This window comes from Cucurbita pepo, chromosome 11, assembly GCF_057944985.1.
Source record: "Cucurbita pepo subsp. pepo isolate OVF chromosome 11, ASM5794498v1, whole genome shotgun sequence".
Lineage (NCBI taxonomy): Eukaryota > Viridiplantae > Streptophyta > Magnoliopsida > Cucurbitales > Cucurbitaceae > Cucurbita > Cucurbita pepo.
The window spans coordinates 925,033-941,050 of record NC_141808.1 but is presented as its reverse complement, the minus strand read 5'-3'; the positions used below and the strand labels follow the sequence as shown (position 1 = coordinate 941,050).

General features: G+C 37.4%; 2 protein-coding genes across 2 annotated transcripts; one reads left to right on the top strand and one right to left on the bottom strand.

Moving 5' to 3' along the window:
* The first annotated feature begins 7,129 nt into the window (after positions 1–7,129).
* On the top strand, positions 7,130–9,075 carry LOC111806033 (allene oxide synthase 1, chloroplastic). The gene has a single exon (XM_023691365.2). It carries the CDS (start codon positions 7,199–7,201, stop codon positions 8,807–8,809), a length of 1,611 nt encoding a protein of 536 aa, XP_023547133.2. The 5' UTR covers positions 7,130–7,198; the 3' UTR covers positions 8,810–9,075.
* Positions 9,076–10,472: 1,397 nt separating this feature from the next.
* On the bottom strand, positions 10,473–13,028 carry LOC111806098 (wall-associated receptor kinase-like 14). Its single transcript, XM_023691454.2, has 2 exons — positions 12,107–13,028; positions 10,473–11,849 (listed from the first exon to the last, which is right to left on the bottom strand). The coding sequence occupies exons 1-2, from the start codon at positions 12,948–12,950 to the stop codon at positions 10,573–10,575; spliced, it is 2,121 nt and encodes a 706-aa protein (XP_023547222.2). The 5' UTR covers positions 12,951–13,028; the 3' UTR covers positions 10,473–10,572.
* Between the last annotated feature and the right edge of the window lie 2,990 nt (positions 13,029–16,018).

Genomic DNA, 16,018 nt, shown 5'->3' with positions numbered 1-16,018 from the left:
GAGAAGAAAGCGTAAAGAAAGGGGAAAACAAAGGAAATAATGGATAATTTCTTCCTATAATGTCGCCTACGCTTACAATTACGAGAAAAAAAAGGGGGAAGAAAAGGTGGGAAAGTCGGCGGATGATCCCAAAAGATGGATTCATTTCTTCAACAATTAGGAGAGATCATAACAATTTCCAGAAAGATTGAAGTAAAAAAGTGGAAAAAGTTGAGAGATTCTTCAAAAAAAACGGTGGAATTCATGAAGGATTCGAAGCCCAGTGGCTACTACGAACAACAGAGTTCGATTCCAAGTCGAAGGATATTAATTAATGATTAAGAAACTTGGAAATTAGGCAAAATCATGGCGCTGTCGGGTTCTTTGACTTTTGTGTTGCCAACTGTTTGACTATTTCAAGCTCTCTGTAACTTTTTCTTTTTACTCCTTTGTGGAGGGGAAGAGTAACCACAATTTCCAAAGATAAAGAAAAAGATAAATTTTTTCTACATATTATTGATAATGCCTACCGAGTCTCGTGAGGGATTTTGAAGTTCCACGGCTGTATATTCAATTGTACATGTGTGAGCGAGCCACTTGTACTTGAGCTCGATAAATATTTTTTATATTGACTACCTTTTACTTATGTCTTGCAGTATAGACAGACTATCAAATCAAGTCTCAAATGAGAGAAATCTTTTCACGAGGATACGAGTGAATTCTCAAAATAGTTTTTATTGAGAAAAAGTAGAGTTAATGATGATTATCATACACGTATAAAAATTTATGATTTTCGTCATTTGTATTAAATCGTTGCGAGGCTCGAGCAATTTAATGAAAGGATGTTATGGGAATAATTTAAATAAAAAAATTTGGTTTGAAAGATTTAGGAGAGATTTGAAAAAGAATGGACAAAATTTATAAAACGCATGAAAAATATATACCTTAAAGATTCCTTTAATTTACTATATTTGAGGATTGAGTTGACCATAAATTAAACGGTCAATTTAAAATATTATTTTTACTAATTTTTAAACCATGTTATTTGACGCGTGGCAATTGATTTTTAATTGTCAATAGTGACGGCTGAAGTAAAAATTATTTTAAAATCCTGACTTCATGGCTTTCCGGACTTGTTTTCACACCTTAAATAATTTGTTTTTCATGCTTATTTTCTTTTATTTATTTTTTGCATTAGAATTATTAGCCAAATTTCAAAATTGTTTCATGTTTTTGCGACAAGCTGAATACAAGGTGTTAGAGGGACAGCCACATCAGTTGAATGTAGCTCTTGTTATCTCGTGATCAGACGGTTACGGTTGTTACGTGGGCATCCCGATGTGCGAGGTCTCATATCGGTTGTAGAGGGAACAAAGCATTTCTTATAAAGATATAGAGAATTTCTCTAACTCGACACGTTTTAATATTTTTATGGAAAGCCAAAAAATGACAATATCTGCAAACGGTGGACTTGGACAATTACAAATAGTATCAGAGCTAGATACTCGGGGGTGAACTGTGAAATCCCACCTCAGTTTGATAGAGGAACGAATCATTCCTTATAAGGGTGTGAAACCATCTCACTAATAGATACGTTTTAAAAATCCTGAGGGGAAGCCTAATAAACTTAGGTACTTACATGATGAAAGCGGAAAGCAAAACCATGGGCGCATACATGATGGAAGCAGAAAACAAAACCAACCCTGTAAGATCCTACATCGGTTGAAGAGAATAACGAAGTATTTTGTTGAAACTTCTTGTCATAATTTAGTGCAACTTATTTTAGTTTGAATTAGTTATGGAATATATGATATTTCCAGAATATATATGAGTTAGGAAATATATGTTAGATATCGTAATCAGTTGAATTTGAATAGTAGTATATTTTATTTTATTACAGGATTTAGTTAGTTTATATTTTCTTGGTAGATATTATTTAGTATCTTGTATCCTATTTAAAGATCGTGAATATCAATGAAGATTGAACCATTTTGATCCCAATTCTTTTTCTTATTCTTAAATCTGTATTCTTTCGTTGAGTAATAATATTTTCATATCTATGCACACTTTTGAGTGGTAGATATTGCGTCAGTTGGTATCAGAGCCAAGTTGGTACGGTTTGATATTATTACTCAACGAGATGAATAGTGGGAGTGCTTCTATGGGTGTAGCTATGGAGAAGCTCGTTGGCAATAACTATAGTTATTGGAAGTTATGCATGGAAGCTTATCTACAAGGGCAAGATCTGTGGGATTTAATTGAAGGTGATGACACAGAAATTCCAGCCGATACTCCACAGAATGCAAAATTACGCCAACAATGGAAGATCAAATGCGGAAAAGCCTTGTTTACTTTGCGGACTTTGATTAGCAAGGAGTATATTGATCATGTTCGTGGTTTAAAGTCACCAAAGCAAGTATGGGATACACTTCAAAAGTTGTTCACTAAGAAAAATACCGCTCGACTGCAATTTCTAGAGAATGAACTAGCTATGGTAACTCAAGGTAATTTTTCTGTTGAAGAATATTTTTTGAAAGTGGAAAATCTGTGTTCTGAAATTTCAGAATTAGATGCTGAGGAGCCAGTGAGTGAGGCTCGATTACGGCGTTATCTTATTCGTGGATTACGAAAAGAGTTTATGCCATTTGTTTCCTCAATACAAGGGTGGGCAAATCAGCCTACAGTTATTGAACTGGAGAATCTTCTTTCCAATCAGGAAGCATTGATTAAGCAAATGACTAGCAGCAACGAATTTTCCCAAAAGTCAGAAGATGTGTTGTATGTCAAAGATCAAAGGAGACAGAATTTTCATTCAAAGCCTTCATCTAGCAATCGGAATCAATTAAGAAGTGAGGAGTGGTCAAAGAAGCCATTTAAAGCTTGTTACAGGTGTGGAAAACCAGGCCACTTTAAACAAGATTGTCAGGCGAAAGTGGTGTGTGATCATTGCGGAAAGCCAGGCCATATTAAACCAAATTGCCGAGTCAAGATGCAGGAATCAGAAGCAAATACGGTACATGAAAATAAAAGTTCTCCAGATCCAATTTGGGAATATTGCTTAACCACTGAGGTTCTTGACCAGCCAACAAACGTGACTTCAGCCGTATACCAAGATGACGTCTCTACAGGTGATCAAAATTCTAATTCCACTACTTACGCTTCTGAGTTTGATTCTCTCCAAATTTCGCATCTGGACTCTCTCTTTTTCTCCGATTTCAATACTATTGCCCCTGATGACCCTTCTGTTTACTCAACGGCCTTGGATTTGAGATTCGACGAAAATGAAGTTGTCGAGCTAACGTTTGACGATCTTGACGGTCATTACCTCCCCTCTGAGGCTGACGATTTTCTCATCTTGGAGCATTTGGATCAAACTACCAATTCGCAGGATTCGGCTACTGATGCTCCGCCCCAGTCTGACCCAGAAATAGCTGCACTGCTTGATGATGATGATGATTTATCACGATTTGGGTCTGATGTTGAGGACTTGGAGGAGGATTTCGTAGTTCAGGTAAATTTATGTGAAGAAGGGGAGGATGGTTCAATGGATAATAAGTTCAGTGTGGCTAAGGATTTTGAGAAGGCGACAGGAAGCCAGAATATTGTTAATAACAAATCTTTTGGCGACGACATTTTTGAGGATGCAGATGTTGACCATGTGGAGGATGATGTTGATAAGCCACGAACTCGACAGCTTTTAGATGATCGATTTGATACCCTCTTAAGTCAGGACTATGCATATAGTGACAACGGTGACAGTGCTTATGATGAGCATGATGGTTGGGTAGTTGAAGAAGATGAGTCCCTTGCTCAGAAGCTAAAGCATGCCCTTGGTGATCATAGTAAGGATGCCTTGGACCTTGACCAAGGATATAAAGCTCCTGCAAATATTTTGGGTGAACTTTACGTGGACTCAAATGGTGAAGGAGCTTTTATAGTTGTTGAAGCCTCAAAGTTTAAGACCATTGGAGAGAAGACTGTTTTGAGACCGGAACTGTCAAATGCTCTCAAAATGAGATCTTTTCAGAAGATTACCCGATTGAATCGCTGTGATGTGGAACTTATTAAGAAGGAAATCATTCAACATGATCTGTCAATGTCTTATTCAGGTGGTGGCATGCCTAAGAAGTCCATAAGCAAGCCTAGCTGGAAGAAATTCTTCGTAGATTATTTTGTTCGAGAGAAAGTGTTAACGCAGGATGTTGAATTGCAGGAAATACATACTAATGAGCAAGTTGCAGACATATTAACTAAGACACTTACCAAAGTGAAATTTGAAGTTTTTCGTAAAGGCTCTCGGAGTTATTGAGAAATAAGCTTGCACTAAGGGAGGCTGTCATAATTTAGTGCAACTTATTTTAGTTTGAATTAGTTATGGAATATATGATATTCGTAATCTTCCAGAATATATATGAGTTAGGAAATATATGTTAGATATCGTAATCAGTTGAATTTGAATAGTAGTATATTTTATTTTATTACAGGATTTAGTTAGTTTATATTTTCTTGGTAGATATTATTTAGTATCTTGTATCCTATTTAAAGATCGTGAATATCAATGAAGATTGAACTATTTTGATCCCAATTCTTTTTCTTATTCTTAAATCTGTATTCTTTCGTTGAGTAATAATATTTTCATATCTATGCACACTTTTGAGTGGTAGATATTGCGTCACTTCTCACCCATAGATGCATTTTACAACTGTGAATCTAACAGCTATACGTAATAAGCCAAAACAAACAATATCTACTAGCGATGGGCTTAGGCTATTACGAACTTTCAACGACTCATGATCTAATTGGAATAGCCTAAGCATATTCTCACCAACTTTGGTTTCTACCATTTTGGTAACCAGAAAGGAGAGTTGGTCAGCACCTGCACCTCTAATTGCCCCTCCCTCCAATATGTTTAACCCTCCCAAGAACTCATGGAGATGAAGAAGAGGCCGTCATTTGGTGTGCTTTTTTAATACCAACCAAACAAGCCGGAAGATTCAAACCATATTTTGGTCGGAATTTGGCCGGCCGTGATGATGAGGTGGCACAGTGGAATTCAACCTTCTGTGGAGGTCAGAATCGATTTGGGGACTACCGGGAAGTTCGGGAGTATGATGGTCGGCGCCGGGATAACGAATACGCACGTGGCAGAATGGACGGTGAATTATCCATCCAAACGGCGGACTAAATTTTGACAGAAAAGAAAACGGTGATAGGGCCCATTTTATGGACGGAGCCCAATCCAGTTGCTTTCATAAGGGCCCAAATAGATCCGTCGGAAATTTGGACGTGCGCTTTATTGCCTTAAAATAATACATTTAAAAAAAAAAGGTATTTAAAAATATGGTATTTTGTTTTTCCAAAAAAATAAATTGTAAATATAACTTTTTCAGGAAAATCATTTATCACAATTTAAATCACTAAAATTTTTAAATCAATTTTAAAATTTAAAAAAAAAAAAAAAAAGAAGTTTATTTGGAATTTAACAATATTAAAATAAAATAGTATTTAATTTTTTTCACTTCATTTTAAATTTAGTGGAATATTTGATTGCAAACTCACTCAAACAAAATTAGTAAAATGGAAAATATTTAGTTTTAAATTATCCATGCTACAAGTATTTAATTTACAATTATCATATTCTAAGCAAAATAATATAATAATATAAACAGCCTGTTACAAATCTCATATGCGAATCCAACCATACACATAATATATATTTTTAAATAAGAATATTACCATTTTCGAAAATCTTCCACGTGATCCATATCCAAAGTTTTTAGATTTTTTTTTTCCCTTTTTTTGTTAAACAAATTATTGATTTCGTCTTTATCTTTTAGATTTAATTCATTTTATTCTTCATTCTTCAAAAAAAAAAAAAAAAAAAAAAAAAAAAAAAAAATAGTTACATTTCATATGAATCATATTTTTATTTTTATATTATATATATATAAACCAATTATATTTAAAGGTTATTTTTACTTCAATGGTTAATTTTTCACTAATTTTACACGGGGAATCTTAATCAAATGAAAATTACGAAATCTCGTGAAATAAATAAAATAATTAAGTAAATTAAATTATTTAATTGTGACAAAATGTTCTTAAATAAATTTGGAATAGAATGGAATTAGAGAGGGATTTTTTGGAGGATTTGTTTATTAATAATAAATTAAAACACGTGAAAAATAAATGTTGGTCAAAACACGGCTGGGTCCCACCCATACACCCCCAGAACGAACCAGCCTAACTTGCCACGTCTGCCCCTTTTTTTCCCTTAAATTTTTCGTGGTATTTTGCCGCCCAATTTTAGTTCCACGTCGTGTTCCTATTCATTTTTTTTTTTTTGTCTATTAAAAAAATATTGGATATAAATTAAATTCAGTAATATATTTAGATTCTAAAAGAAAAATAAAAAAAAACATAATTAGTTTAATTGGGAATTAATTTGTTTGGGGTATTTTTGTTGTTTAGGGAATAATAAAAATCAATGATATTGAAAAATAAGGTGAAAATGGAAGAATGAGAAAGGTATTATAGGAAGACCGAGCAGGAATGTTTGAAATTAAACTAACCTATGATTTTAAAAACATATTTTAACTTAAAATTAATTAGAATTTTAAAAAGGTCCATAGTCCATCCTTTGAGGAGAATATATTCTTGTACCACGAAAATGCCACTCAATTTCGTCCTTGCCGTTCTTTGGTCTACCATGTCACCTAACCACAACCTTTCTTGAATCCTAAGTAATTTCATTATTACCCGTTTTTGGATTTTCTACCATTCCGGGGACAAAATCTAACGAGGACCAAAAGTGCATTCTTTTTAAATTAAATCAAAATGATATCAAAGCTAGACATCGAACAATGTGTCAGCAAGTACTTTAAGATTTGAAGAAGTTAGATTGTGAAATTTGACAGGAGAGGAGAACAAAACATTGGACGGTGGTGGTGGTGGTGAATAAGTATGTTTTGTTTAGAATGAGGAAGGTGGTGGTGGGTAAATGTTAAGCTTAATTTTTAATTTGAGCTGGCGGGTTAGTCAAAGAACGAAATGCGTGTGAACAAAAAATTCAATTCAACATACATTTCACGACTCCATGTGTAGCTGACCTTTTCCCTTGACGAATTACATATAAATAGAGGCAAACCCCCTTTCCTTCATTGCTCACAAACAAAACACAGCGCCATTTCTCCAACAGTTTCCGAGAAATTGAGAGACAATGTCGGTAACATCCATAACCCTCCCTTGTCCTCAACCCCACTCCCGATTCCCGTCGCAGAAAAAGCCTCTCAGATCTCGTTCTAACCTTGGGTTTCCTTCCCGACGCCTGATCTACGCCGCCGACGGAGTCTCCTCCTCCTCTTCTTCCTCGCCCCCATCCTCTGTTCAATTGCCGCAGCGGATTGCTCCGACTCCGGAACCGACGAAGCTTCCCTTGAGGAAGATTCCAGGCGACTATGGCCCGCCGGTGTTCGGAGCGTTGAAGGACCGACATGACTATTTCTACAATCAGGGGAGAGAAGAGTATCTCAAATCTCGGATGCTTCGCTACGAATCCACTGTTTACAGAACCAATATGCCGCCGGGTCCATTTATCACCAACGATTCTCGAGTTGTGGTTTTACTTGACGGCAAGAGCTTCCCTGTTCTCTTCGACAATGCTAAAGTTGAGAAGAAGGATCTCTTCACCGGAACTTACATGCCTTACACAGAACTCACCGGCGGCTACAGAGTTCTCTCTTATATTGACCCATCTGAGCCCGATCACGAGAAGCTTAAACAGCTCATCTTCTTCCTCCTCAAGCACCGCCGTGATAAAATTCTCCCTGAATTTCACTCTACTTTTTCCGAGCTATTCCAGACTCTGGAGAAGGATTTGGCTGCCGTCGGCAGAGCAGAGTACAATGCTCCCGGTGAACAAGCGGCGTTTAATTTCTTGGCTCGGTCCCTCTTCGGCGCTAATCCAGTCGATACCAAATTGGGTCGAGACGCTCCGAAATTGATTGCGAAATGGGTTCTGTTCCAGCTCGGCCCTGTTCTCAGACTCGGCCTCCCTAAGGTTGTCGAGGAGCTCCTCCTCCGCACGGTCCGGCTTCCACCGTCGCTGATTAAAGCCGATTACCGGCGGCTGTACGACTTCTTTTACCAATCGTCGGAGGCGGTGTTTGAGGAGGCGGATAGATTGGGGATTTCGAGGGAAGAAGCTTGCCACAACTTGCTCTTCACCACGTGTTTCAATTCATTCGGAGGGATGAAGATTTTCTTCCCCAATATGATTAAATGGATCGGACGTGCCGGAGCGAATCTCCACACCCAATTAGCAAGGGAGATTCGTACCGCCGTGCAAGCCAACGGCGGGAGAATCACGATGGGGGCCATGGAACAGATGCCGCTAATGAAATCCGTAGTGTACGAAGCATTCAGAATCGAGCCGCCGGTTCCGGTTCAATACGGTCGGGCGAAGAAGGACCTAGTGGTCGAAAGCCACGACGCGGCTTTCGAGATCAAAGAAGGGGAAATGATTTGTGGGTTCCAACCATTCGCAACCAGAGACCCGAAAATCTTCGACAGAGCCGACGAGTTCGTGCCTGATCGGTTCACCGGCGACGGTGAGAGGTTGCTGAAACACGTGCTATGGTCAAACGGACCGGAGACTCAATCGCCGACGGTTCAGAACAAGCAGTGCGCGGGTAAAGACTTCATCGTGTTCATCTCTCGCCTCCTCGTCGTCGAATTCTTCCTCCGATACGACTCCTTCGACATCGAAGTCGCAAACTCTCCGTTGGGCGCCGCCATCACTGTAACTTCCCTGAAAAAAGCAAGTTTCTAGGAGGAAAGAAAAAAAATAACCGTCGGGTTAAAAAAAATTACGCGGGTTAATTCTTTTTAGAGGAGAGAGAAAGAACTGTATAGTTAGTATAGAAAGTAATGGGATTAGAAAGATAAGAGGAGTGTGGGCCCCACCACTTTATAAGACCCAATGAAAGGAGATCCACGTGGGCCCCAAAAGTGGGTGTCATTTTCAAGATGTAGATTGTCAAGTTATCAATATCTACCAATAAATCTGTTCCAATGTGATTAAATCTTTTCTTTTTATATTTCTTTCCATGCGATCATTTATTTTATTATTATTATTTACTTCGTCATTTAACATTTTTATTATTTATAAAATTCCAATTAAAATATATAATTTAGTTTTATTTCGGTATTTTTTTTAAAAAAAAATCAAACGTATGCATGTCGATAAATATTAAACTTGGATTAATATTTTTATAAAAATTGAATTTTAATGTATCCTTATATTTATAGCTCTCGAATTTAAAGAAAAGTAAATACATAAGTAAATGAAATATATAATTTAAAAAGAGGCGATGGTGGGAGTAAGATATTCGTTGCCAAAAAGAGATGAAAAATATCATAATTTTTTAAATGAGAATTTTAGAGTCCTTTCGTTTAATAATTACAAAAATATTTTTTTCAAAAAGAAATAATAGTAGAGTTTTTACTTTAGGCATATTTTTAATAAATAAAAAAAAACAAAAAAAAAAAAACGAGAGAAATTCAAATGATATTTTTAATCTAGACCCAAAATGAGGTTGAGTTTGGTGGTGAATTGAATGCTTGTTCTTTTTGTCCAAAGTTTACTTTTTTCAAAAGTGGGGTCCTCCTCAAAGAAATAAATAATAACTTTTTAAATTTTTGTTATAAATCTATTGAATATTAGCAAATTGAGACATATAATACTGGCATGCAAAATAAACATGGTTTGAATGATAGCCATACTTTTTCATTTAAATTATGAATACTGTCGACAAAAAAAAAAAAAAAAATTAAATGCTTTTTTAATAGAAATGTCAATAATTATTTATAATAAAGATAATTGAGAGATGAAGACAGGTTGGCGGAGAATTTATTTCGGTTCGCCAAACAAGCCGGTCCAAAGCCTGAGGGTCGCGTCGTTTTGTTCCATTAGGGCGGTTCAATTTAATCCTAAAAATTGACCCACTCAATGGTCAAATATTGACAATAATATTTATTTAATTTTCAATTTAAAATGTTAGGAATGGTTGGAAAATTCAAGGTAATAATTAATTTTAATAACTTACCAAACTGTTTTTTTTTTTTTTTATCTTTTATAAATCAAAACAAATTCAACTGTACATTGACACTAGAAAATGTCAAATTTAGGCAAAAAGATGATAGGTTGGAAGTGATGAAAACGTACCATTATTGTGTTTGGTGTGTCTTTAACATGTTAATTGTGGATGAAACATCATTTTATTAGCTTTGTAGAGTTGTGGTATGATAAGGACGTTGATTTCAACTACGAGCTAATAAATTCAAGCTCACTGAATCATAGTCATGGACTTGCAATCTTTCGTTTTGTGTTCTAAATCATTCAATTTTCGCAATAAATCAAAATGACAAGTTTTAGTGATAAGGAATCTATACGAGAGAAAATAAGATTCATATTATTTTGTTAATCAAATATCTATGCCAAAAATACTCGTTTGAGATTCGAATCAATCTTTAATAATTTTGGATATGAACCTAAACTATATGAAATTGCAAATAAAAAGGGAAAAACTGGGATCATAGAGGGATATTATTTAACAAACTACTCGAACACGGTGAGCTCTGTTCACTGAGCCATGAATCTTCGACCGAGCCTCTTGAAAAGTAATCCCCACCTCCATGGCTAGACTTCCAGCTTCCACTTTCAACTATCTCCTTACATTTCACTCCCCCTTCATCCCACCGGCTCCGCCGTATCTCCTCCAGCTCCGCCGCCACCTCTACCATCGACGGTCTTACATCCCGATTAAACGCCAGGCATCTGAACGCCACCTCCCCCACCTTCTCCACCGACGAACTTCCCCATTCGTCTAACTCCATCTCCATTAACGGGTCAACAATTTCTCTCAGCCGCCCATTTCCGATCCGATCGACTGCCAGACCGGCCAAATTGACCTCGTCTTTCGGCCGGCAGAAATCCACCACTTTCATGGCGGTGATCAATTCGACAAGGACTACGCCAAAGCTGTACACGTCGCTCTTGTCGGAGAGATGAAAATCCTGATGGTACTGTGGATCGAGATATCCCGGTGTCCCCTGAGGCGCCGTGGAAATGTGGGAAATTTCGGCCATCCCCAATCTCGAAAGCCCGAAATCCGCCACTTTCGATTTGAGATTATGATCAAGTAATATGTTACTGGATTTAATGTCTCTGTGGAAGATCGGATGGTTAATTGCAGAATGGAGATGAGCGATTGCATTAGCGGTTTCGACGGCGATATTGAGGCGGACAAGCCAGGGGAGGCCGGTGCCCCTCTGTTTTTGTAAATGTTGGAACAGAGTGCCGTTGGGCATGAATTCGTAAACGAGGATTTGGTCGCCTGATTCCATGGAGCAGCCAAGGAGGCGGACGAGGTTAGGGTGGCTGACAGAGGAGATGAGGTTGATTTCGTTTAAAACTTGTTGGATTGTGTCGGGGTCTCGATTTTTTAGGCGTTTAATTGCGACCCATTCGCCGCGTAATTTCCCGACGTAGACGGAGGCGTATGCGCCGGTACCGAGGCGGTAGTCCTCAGAGAAGTTATGGGTGGCTTTTAGAATCTCTTTGTAGGTGTAGAGGTGGATGGTGGATACGCCGGCGCCGGTTGTGGCTTCTGCGAGGCGGCGTTTGGTGATTTTGTTGAGGTGAATAGATTTGAGATTGGAACGACGGCGAATGAAGCAGCAGAATAGAAGGAGAGTAACGAGGAGGAAGGCTCCGGAGACTATAGTTCCGACGAGGACGGCGGTTCTTGTGGCAGTTGTTGATGTTCCGCATTGGGCGAGAGTGTACTTAGTGGCATGGCAATTTGAAGCTGTTTGGGGAAGAAGATGAACAGATTAATGAAATTTGGATAATTTATAATATTAAATTCCAACAAATTAGTTGGATTAATTACTTTAAATTATAAAATTAAACAACTAATTAATAGTCAACCAAATTAATCCCACCATATGAAGAAACCATACCCCGAAATTCATCATGATTTTTTGACTTTAAAATCATCACGCGCAATAAAACAAACAAATAATAATAATAATAATAATCGCAAGTGGGGGAAAAAAAACCAACCTTTCCGGCAGCCAGTGCCGGTCAAATACCCATCGCCGACCAACCCTTCCCGGCAGCGGCACCGATGAGACAGCTTCCCGTCACTCGGCGATATAAGCTCCGTACAGTTAGCATCTTTATGGCAGGACCGGCGGCAGGGCCCCTGCAGCCACCAACCCAGATCCACCGTTTGAATCTCCAGAGAAATTCCAGCAGAGGTGTTGCTGTTGAGCGCCTCCGCGGAAATGGAGGAGAGAAGGTAATCGCAGTTGGTTCCGGTGAGGTTTTTGAAGTCCAAGAAAGCGACGGAAGCGGTGTTGTTTTGGGTGTAGCAGCTTATGCTAGTGCGATTAACAGAGCAATCGGGGGATTCGAATTTGGTCTGAACCATCGTGGTGGGTAAAAGGCAAGTCGAAATCGGAGACGAACAGTTTTGTAAAAGAATGGCGTTGTTGGCCGTTGGGGCGTAGTGGGGGCTGAAGAATTGGCGGATTGTTTGCAAACGGCGGTTGCATTTGGCTTTGATGACGACTTTGATGTGGTCGGAGTTGATTAATTGGACAGGGAATTCCCCGATCGTGGCGGCGCCGTCGTGATTGCAGTCCAAGCGGATTGCGCAGCCGGCGGAGAAGCCGAATGGGTAGGGAAAATCGTATGGGGTGTGGTTGGGACTGCATGATTTTGAACATTCAGCCGCTGCTTTGAGTATTAACGCTAGAAGAAGTAAAAATATTGGTGTTTGGATTGAATTTTCTGGGAAATTGATGAATTTTCTTGGCATTTGAGAATGTGCTTGATGGAAAATGGATGCTAAGTGTGGAGCTAAAGCAAGAGGAAGGTGGAAGAGGGAAAGGGTATCAACCATTGGCTGTTCATCCTAATCCTATATATTTTTTTTAATTCAATGACTGAAATTTGGACAACAGATTTGTCAATCAAGCTTCAATATTTGATTAACTAATAAATAAGCTGTTTTTTTTTTCTTTTAGAAATGTTTGGTTCTAACTATTTGGGAGGGATTTAATCACTGTTATCTCTCTAATCGATATGTGATCTAACAATTCACACCTCCTCTTGAGGACGTTCATGCCCCTCCTTGGGGGTGAGGACAACCTTTCTAAGAAATGTTTGGTTCCACTCTTTAATCGAGGTGGGATCTCACAACTATTGACACCGAGTCTTTTAGTAAATCTTCACTAACATGTATTATAATAAATAAATAAAATGAAGGTCCCTTAGACTTAGCCATTCACCTACTATATTCTTTATTAAAATATTGACAAGAGTGTTCACATGAGAAGACGTTTAAAAACGAAGAATTTAAAAGCACAACATCCACACTTATAGTTTTTTTTTTTTTTTTTTTTCTTTCTACTTAGTAAATTATTTCTAATATCCAAGCTAAAATTGGTAAGAGATCTCGATGCATAATCTTGAATCATCCATAGTTCTATCAATAATTGAGAAAACTATGAAATATAGACAAGTCATAAATTCCAATCTAAAAATTCGATAACCTAGCTTGAATGGACACTCAAACACTCACATCAATAATGCATTATTGATAAAAATGATCAAAATGCTCGGTGGGCTCCCCATTGATTTCTTGTTTGATCTGAAATGTCTATTTTATCCCTCGATGGTCGATACATCATTTTCAATTCTTCATCAAAATGATTTGATAAATAGTAAAAAAGAATCCATATATTTTATGCTAAACATTAGTTTTTTAATAATAATTTAGATTAATCATGATATAACCTATTGCAACAACATATTAATTTAACAAACAATAACGTCCTATTTTTTCTATTTATCTTTAAAATTGAAATGTAGCAACCAATTATTAGATAGGGTTGGTATGAAATATATAATTTAATCCTTTTTTATAAAAAGAATGAGATAAAAACAAATATTCCGGTGCACGCTATCCACAACAGAAACAACAAGAAGTCAAAAAGTCAATTTGTATTTTACACGTGTACTTGATGGGTCCCACTGGTCGCCCGTGATTTTAATTAATTAATTAATTAATCAATTAATCAATCAATAAATGTCTGGTAGTGGGGCCCATCGTGTTTGACATTGACTACCGAATTGAACTTGAAAATCTGTCTTGTTTTTTTTTTTCTTAAGAGAAAAATCAAAGAAAAGTAAAAAGTAAAAAGTAAAGCCCTTTTTTAATTTTTTTTATTGTCCTTTTCACATTGTTAATAATTTCGCGTAAATTCAGGGGCTGTCTGTGTTATTTTTATTTCTTTGTCATGTCATGGGCAGTTATGTAATTATGTGGTTCTGGGCCACTCCACCTACCTTCCTTAATTTCCAACTTTGGGCCTATAGTTTTAAAAAATAATTGGATTAAACTAAATTTAATTTTAAAAAAAATTCCATTAAATATCTAAAATTTTAATTTTGTGTCGAAATGTATCATTTAAAAAATTTATGAACAAAATAGATAAATTTATAATTATTCTTTCACACGAGAAACACTCTAATCTAAACAATATATATATATATATATTTTAATGATGACTCAATTACAATGCAAGGGAAGAAGGAGTTGGTCTAGAGTGAAGTGAAGGGTTCGTCCACCCATTTTCTCTGACGTGTCTCGTCGGTTTTGTCGGCGAACGGTGAGCTGAACAGAGCTCCAACCACCGCCTGGAACTTATTAACACGCTTCCGATGCCGGATCCGCCGCAGCACCACCGCTTTCTCCAAACTGACTTGGGTGGAGCGGGAAGACTTCACCATAATATGCCTCGTCACATCTGGGCCCACCGCCGCTGCCTCCGTCTCCATCTCCATCTCCGCCTCCTCTTGAGCTCCAGCGATGTTGTTCTCGACAGAACAAGGGTGAGGTGACATAGCCGCCATGGTTTTTGTGGGTAACGGTCAATCAGAGTGAGAGTGAGAAAGAAGACGAATTGGGAGAAGTGGGTGTCTTATAGGTGGGGACAGTAGGCGGTAGTTGAGGCGGTGGTATTGGGAAACGTGCGGCAGAAACCGACGGCTGATCAGAATCAGGGTTCTGAATCCGGCCGGATTATATTTTTTTATTAAATAGGAAAATCGAGAGGGGACAAGGAGATTTTATAATCTGCAAGTGGAATATTTTTCACTTATTTTATTGAATTTATTTTGTATAAACGAATATAAGTTTAATGGCCTTTTTTTTTATTATTCTTATTATTATCCATGGAATCCCCTTTTATAATTAAAATTTTGATTTTTAATAAACCAAATATCACGTTTATTCTTTCTTTAATATTTAATTTTAGAGGTCGGTCCAAAAATGATGGGCCGAATGTTGGGCCCATAGACCTCTGCACCCTGTTTGGCCCATTAATACGTCCAACAAATATCCATTAATTTTAATGGGGACGAGAATGGATTTATTGATTTAAGATGTCCTGTCCTTCTGGTCACATAATTTTAAAAATTAAGCCACGTGTGGGATACGTGTGACCACAAGGCTGCGAGTGCGAATTCGACAGGTCTCCTACCGTACGACGATACTAAATGAAAAGAAAGCTCCACAACGACATGTCGTTTTCAGTTCTCGATCAGCCACGTGTCGCCTCTCATGAAAGGTTGACCTGGGTACTATTAAGGCTGTGCTGGCAGATTTCCAGTTAAGGTTGGTGCGATTATTGTTTGATTTCCACTACTCAGCGTCAACGACAAGCTCCACCCCAATTTTATTATTCTTTTTATATTAAAATTGACTTAATCATAAAAATTTTAAATCTTTTTTAACAAACCCGTGAACAAGGATAAAATATGTTAATAGGACCCGTTTTAATATGTAAGAACAATTTTTAGTCTAAAAAATAAATAACATGAACATATTACAAATTACAAATTAGGTAAGATAATGACATACAATTGTCGGAGAATATTCCAACTAGAAAAGAAAGTAGATAAATT